The sequence below is a fragment of the Bison bison genome, unplaced genomic scaffold (assembly GCF_000754665.1).
Source record: "Bison bison bison isolate TAMUID 2011002044 unplaced genomic scaffold, Bison_UMD1.0 scf7180017864456, whole genome shotgun sequence".
Classification (NCBI taxonomy): Eukaryota; Metazoa; Chordata; class Mammalia; order Artiodactyla; family Bovidae; genus Bison; species Bison bison.
The window spans coordinates 20,037,480-20,043,729 of record NW_011495018.1 but is presented as its reverse complement, the minus strand read 5'-3'; the positions used below and the strand labels follow the sequence as shown (position 1 = coordinate 20,043,729).

Sequence of the window (6,250 nt, the reverse complement as noted above, 5' to 3'; positions counted from 1 at the left end):
CTCCTCGCCCCCTAGAAGGCCGACTTTTCATTTTCCTCTGGGGGTGGGCGTCGGGAGGCGGGTTTCTGGCCCGACTGAAATCCTGTGAGGAAGGTTTGCGCCCTCCCCGCCCTCCTGGTCTCCTTGGTGGCCGGCTCTGAAGATGCGGCCGGGCGTTCCCAGACCCGGCCCACCGGAGCCCGGGCCCGGCCGCCCGCCCGCGTCCAGCACCACGCGGGGGTCGGCCTGGCCTGGGGTCTGCAGGAGCCCGGGCCTGCGCGGCGGGGAAGCGGGCCGGGCCGCAGCGGGAGGGGCTGCTGGGAGGCGGCCACGTGCCTGCCGCCCCGGCCCTGCGAGAACTTCGCGGCGCCTCAGGTTGGGTATAGGGTCGCTTGTTTAGTTTAAATGAAATCTCCCGGAGAAAACAAAGGCAGGGAGGGAGCCCCCTTTCTGTGTAACGTGTGCTCTGTCTGCTGCGTTTGTCTATTTGATGCTGCGGTGTATGCGGGGAGGCTTTTTTGGTTTGTTTGCTTTACAAGAGCTTTAGAACTGCCTTCGGAAGTCAAAATCGCCGGTCTCCCCTGGCCCTAGTGAGAACTGACTGCGTAGCCAGCAGTTGTGAGATACTGACAGAGGAGTAAAATGACTAAAAATGCACCTTTCTCGGGGTAGGGGGGAATGTCACCGCCTGTTTTTCCCTGCATTTTCACTGTTAAATTAGACTTTTGGCATTCTTGCTAACGTAAGGCTTTTTAGGAACTCACCACTCACTTTTTAAAGGATCACTACAGATATGTTGTAAATTTACTTATTGGTATTTATGCCTTTGAGCTTTCCTGGCGGCTCAGTGGTGAAGAATCCGCCTGCCAGTGCAGGAGATGCTGGTTCGATTCCTGGCTCCGGAAGATCCCTTGGAGAAGGAAATGGCAATCCACTCCAGTATTCTTGCCTGGGAAATCCTGTGGACAGAGGAGCCTGGAAGTCTACAGTTCATGGGGTTGCAAGAGTTGGACACAACTTAGCTACTAAACTGCCACCACCATTTGTGCTCTTAACTTCCCTTTTTTATAGGTTTATTAAACTCCTTAATATCTTAGCAGGCGTCTTTGAATTTTATTTTGATTGGTTTTTCTGTTGTAATAATGAGAAAGGAAAAGTAGTTGCTAAAAGTGTAAAAATAAATGACATTTTGCTATTTTCCCTCATTTTTGCATCATTGTGGTTGAGTGCTTTTAGCTGATTTTAAGTGGCTAGTTAGCAGTGACTGGAGCCCTGGAGTGAATACAAGTACTTTTCTAGTTAACATATGGCCTAAACTTCAAAAAACAGTCAAAGTGGTTTATGAGGTATATTTCAGGAAATAGGTTTTTTTAGGGGAGGTAGGATGGGAAAGTGAGGGTCTTTTGGGGAATGTCTTGGAAATTGATGCTTCTGCCTGTATGTTTCTGTGAAACACAATGGATAAATGAAAACTGTTTAATTTCAGCTTTTAATTTTGTCTGACTTACAGCTTTATTGAAAATTTTCTAGTTTTGTGTGAAGAATGTGGAGTTTAGATTTTTTTTTTTTTGCTTTACATTTTTCTTAAGTTTGTGGCAAAAATCTTATGGATTGTTAAGTAACTGGAAGCTCATTACTTTGAAGACAGTAAAAACATGGGACTTATCTTTATCCTTCTGTGAATTCTAAAACATCTGTGTTGTTATCAAGTGTCCCTGAGTTCTTGAATGTGTTAATCATTGCCAGAAGACCCAGACAGGGCTTTTTGTTGTTGTATAGTTATTTAATAAAAACAAACTTGATAAACTATAGTCATTACCTGATAATGTTCTTTGTCCAACTGAGTGTCTTTTGTGTAATAATTTAGATATTATTTTTAGTGTTAGAAAAGCAGTATTTAAAATTTTGATATGACAGCAGAAGTCTGTGTTCTAATAAGCTTCTCTCTGGTAACTCTAAAGAAGAATTTTCCTGTGGGTTATTAAAATCTTGTATTGAGCTTGTGCACAGGGAACTGGATTTAGAAGGTCAGGGTTCTAATCCTGGTTCTTCCAATGAGCACTTTCTCTGATTCTGTTTAGTCATGTGAACAGTGGAGTTCCTACCTCAAGATTGTTCTGAGTTGTACATGAAATAACACATGTAAAATTGTTTTTGAATTATAAGGGGCTTTTTAAACATCAGTTATACTTTATTAGCTAAGTTCTGTGGAAAGTGTCCTCTTGAAGATTATGCTTGTATCAAGATTGAAGAAGATTTTTAAAATGTAACTCGTTAAAAAATCTCACACGCGTATCATGTGACATTTTCTCTTTCCAAAACATGTGATTCATCTAAAAAATGAAATAGGTTTGGGATTTTCAGCTATGGAGGACACTAATGTTTAGGTTTACGAACTCTTATTGTTCATTTGTCTTTACGTATTTCTAAGGTTCATTTTTTCCCCCTTAAATCTGAAGTTGGTAGGAGTTATGATACTGAAAGATATTTATGTACAATCCATATTTTTGTTTCTTCTGAATAGAGAGTGATTTCACCATTTTCTTAACTTCTGAAACAATATGGTAGCATCTCGGTAGCCTAAGGATTATGCCACATTAAGAAACTTAAAATTTTAGCATAAGGTATGTGTTCATTTTTGTTTCACAAAATAATACCTTTTTCTGAAGGAAAGGGCTGTACAACTTACAAGATGTTAAAATGGTGTATGTTAAGAAATGTAAAAGTCAGTTTTTCCTTTGAGTGGCAGGAGGCATATAATTTTTCTAAAATGACAACAGGTTATGTTACATGAAAACTAAATGCTTTTTTGTAATTTGTTTATTAGTCATTCTTTTTAATTTGTGCATTTTATATCTTTTAAAAAGTCACTAGACTTCCCTAGTGACCCAGATGGTAAAGAGTCTGCCTGCAATGCGGGAGACCTGGTTTGATCCGTGGGTCAGGAAGCTCCCCTGGAGAAGGAAACGGCAACCCACTCTGGTATCCTTGCCTGGAAAATCCCATGGACAGAGGAGCCTGGTGGGCCCCAATCTATGGGGTCGTAAAGAGTTGGACACAACTGAGTGACTAACACACATATCTTTAAAAAAGGGCACACTGCTGGTGAAATCATTATAAATGACCTGAATGACATATCTAACTTACGCTACTTCTAAACAGATACTTAAGTACTCTAAATCACTATTTAAAAAATATTTCCAGAGAGATTATAAAATTGTATTTGGTTGCACCTTCTGGTGATAATTTTCATGAGAATGTATTTTGATAGTCTTTTTTCAAACAGTGGATTTTTATTGCTAAGTTAATTGTCTAAATAAAAGGTAACTGATTTCATCAACTAGGGCCTTCCAGCATTAGTAATATTCAAACCATTTTGAAATCAAGATCTAAAATATTGAGGTGCTAATGTCATTGTACTTACTCTTTTCTTAAATAGGTAAGATTTTTAAAATGAATGAGTTTTTCAGATTATAAAAATAATGCTCTCATAGAAAATACTAATTTAAAAAATTTCTTTGTAGCAGTAATTATAGGTGCTTCGGTGATGAAATGGCAGATTTATCTGCTTTCAGATATGTTTTAGTGTGAAAAATAAGATAATCCTGTCTTTTTTTTTTTTAACCAAAACTGTGTTATTTGCATTTTAAAGTATTAGTTCTTACAGTTAATTGGCAACAAACTATTCAATATCTAGATGTAGCAGATTAATTATGAGGCCTGGTATTTTTAAAAAATTTGGAATGTGTATCTACTTTAACTTGAAATAAGCATGTTTAGCAAATATATCTTTTAATTCCAAGTTACAGGGGTGCTTTGCCACATCAGAAATATGGACTTTTTTTTAAATCTTTTTGGACACAGGTAAACTTATCAAGAAGATTGAAACCAAATGTTAATTAGGGGAAGTAAAGTGAACTCTTAAAAAAAAATGGAATTATGTGGTGATTTTTTTTTTTAAATGGTCTGAGTAAGTAAATTGAATGGACCTTAATTATGTGAGTTTGGAAGACGTTGAAGTTTTTCTTTTTTTTTTCTTTTTAAAGAAATACATCCCAAAGGAAGAGTTCCATTTGGTAATTTAATCAGTGCAAGTGAAATTAAGGAACAATGGATGTAGAAAATGAGCAGATACTGAATGTAAACCCTACAGGTAAGTAATTATCTTGAATCTTGACTACTGTGAGCAAGTTTTAGGCCATTCCAAATTTTATGAAAACATCTTTACTTTAAAAACCATCTTAACTCATGCTATAAGAAATCAGGTCATATTATTTTAAAAATCAGGTTGGTGATTCTTTTATGAAATTCATTGTATGTATTTTTCTGTGTGTCCTTTCACATTTCATACATTTATTCTTCAGTATTTATAATAAACTCTATGGTGTGGATGGGAGCAGAATAGTGAACCTGATCATTACTATTTTCATATGTGCTAGTTAGTGGTTTCTATACTATAAACTATTCTTGGTATCATTGCTATCTTTCCTAACTAATAATTTATTATAAATTAACTGTATTTTCCTCAATTTCCCATGATGCTTCAGTAGTACATTATTGTAAAAATGATTTTGTAGAATAGATATCCAAAATAACTTTAGATCACTTAAAATGTGTATATACCTTTCAGGATAATCTTTGTAGAGAGCTGATTAGGATTATGAAATATTCTCAGTAGCAAGAACTTTTCATGTTGGTACGTTTTAGGTAATTCTTTGCTTTATGATTAATACTGAAAAAATCTCCATGGAATTGAATGTTTAGCATATTTCATTTTTTAATATTATAGCTTCGTTTTTCAATGATTTTGATTCACTGTTCTGTCCAGTTATATAGTGATCTGAATTCACACTTTGAAGTTGAAGCTTCTTTCCTATTTTAAGTGTGCTAGAAAATTATTGTTGAAAAAAATTACTACAATAATTAATGATTATTTTGGTGCTGCTATATATAATGTCTCTATGAATACTTGTTTTTTAGCATTATAAATGGGTCTTATGTCCCTGCTTCATTGAGGCGGGAATAGTAATGATAAAATTTAAGAATATATTTCACAGATGGATAATTGTTTCTTCTCTGTATTGTCTAGTATGATAGCCAATAGCTACATACGACTACTCAGCTCTTAAACTGGGACGTGTCTGAATTCAGATGTATTGTAGGTGTAAAACTTTTTCTATTGGTTACATGTTGAAATGATAAAATGGATCTATTACATTAAATAAAATATATTAAAATAAATTTCAGTTGTTCCTTTTTAGTTTTTAATAGGAATATTAGGAAACTTAAAATTACATCTTTGACTTGTATTATTTATTAGATAGCACAGCTCTTTTATACTGTTTTCTAATTGTAACAAGTTCTATTTCTGACTTTGTTCTTGATGTCTCTGCTCAGTACTTCTTAAATACTTCACTACTTGGATGTGCCTTAGACAGGCTTTTGCATTCAATTTAACCTGTAACAGTCCATGTTAGACTAGTGTATTAATTCCAGCTTCTACTTTTACCAGCTATGTTACTTTGGGGAAGTAGGTTATGTGCTTTGACCTTCAGTTTATTCATATGTAAAGCTGGAATTGTAAATAACCCACTTTAAAGGTTTGTTACTGGGATTAAGTGAGATACTGTGCATGTGTGTCATGCCCATAGCATGTATTATGCATATCACAAATGAAAATGTGCTTATATTGTTAAATATAATAACATAATTCAGTGGACTAGTAATTGAAAGTGTGATTGTCTGGTACTGTGGTGTAATGTATGTTGGGTTGGTTATTGAGATGTTAGAGAATTCAGAAAGAAGAATTTAGTACACAGTAGAAAATGACTTTGAAGTCACCACATTCTGTACTCAAGGTTTTTTTTATCTTTTAAACTTCGGTTTTCTTAAAGTCAGATCAATAGTGGTTCAGTTCAGTCGTTCAGTCGTGTCTGACTCTTTTGTGACCCCATTTCTAAAACCAGCTTGAACATCTGAAAGTTCACGGTTCACATATTGCTGAAGCCTGGCTGGGAGAATTTTGAGCATTACTTTACTAGCATGTGAGATGAGTACAATTGTGTGGTAGTTGGAGCATTCTTTGGCATTGCCTTTTTTTGCAATTGGAATGAAAACTGACCTTTTCCAGTCCTGTGGCCACTGCTGAGTTTTCCAAATTTGCTGGCATATTGAGTGCAGCACTTTCACAGCATCATCTTTTAGGATTTGAAATAGCTCAACTGGAATTCCATCACCTCCACTAGCTTTGTTTGTAGTGATACTTCCTAAG

At 35.9% G+C, this 6,250-nt stretch overlaps 1 protein-coding gene across 2 annotated transcripts in view; it reads left to right on the top strand.

The window, feature by feature from the left end:
- Nucleotides 1-6,250, top strand: part of PDCD4 (programmed cell death 4 (neoplastic transformation inhibitor)) — a 26,835-nt gene that overhangs the window by 650 nt on the left and 19,935 nt on the right. The window contains exons 1-2 of one of the 2 annotated variants that reach the window (XM_010859355.1): nt 386-2,603; nt 4,026-4,132. In XM_010859355.1, the coding sequence (XP_010857657.1) occupies nt 4,090-4,132 (43 nt within the window). In that variant the 5' untranslated portion in view covers nt 386-2,603; nt 4,026-4,089. Of the gene's footprint in view, nt 1-385; nt 2,604-4,025; nt 4,133-6,250 lie in introns of those variants that run through there. The other variant, XM_010859354.1, reaches the window with a different exon arrangement.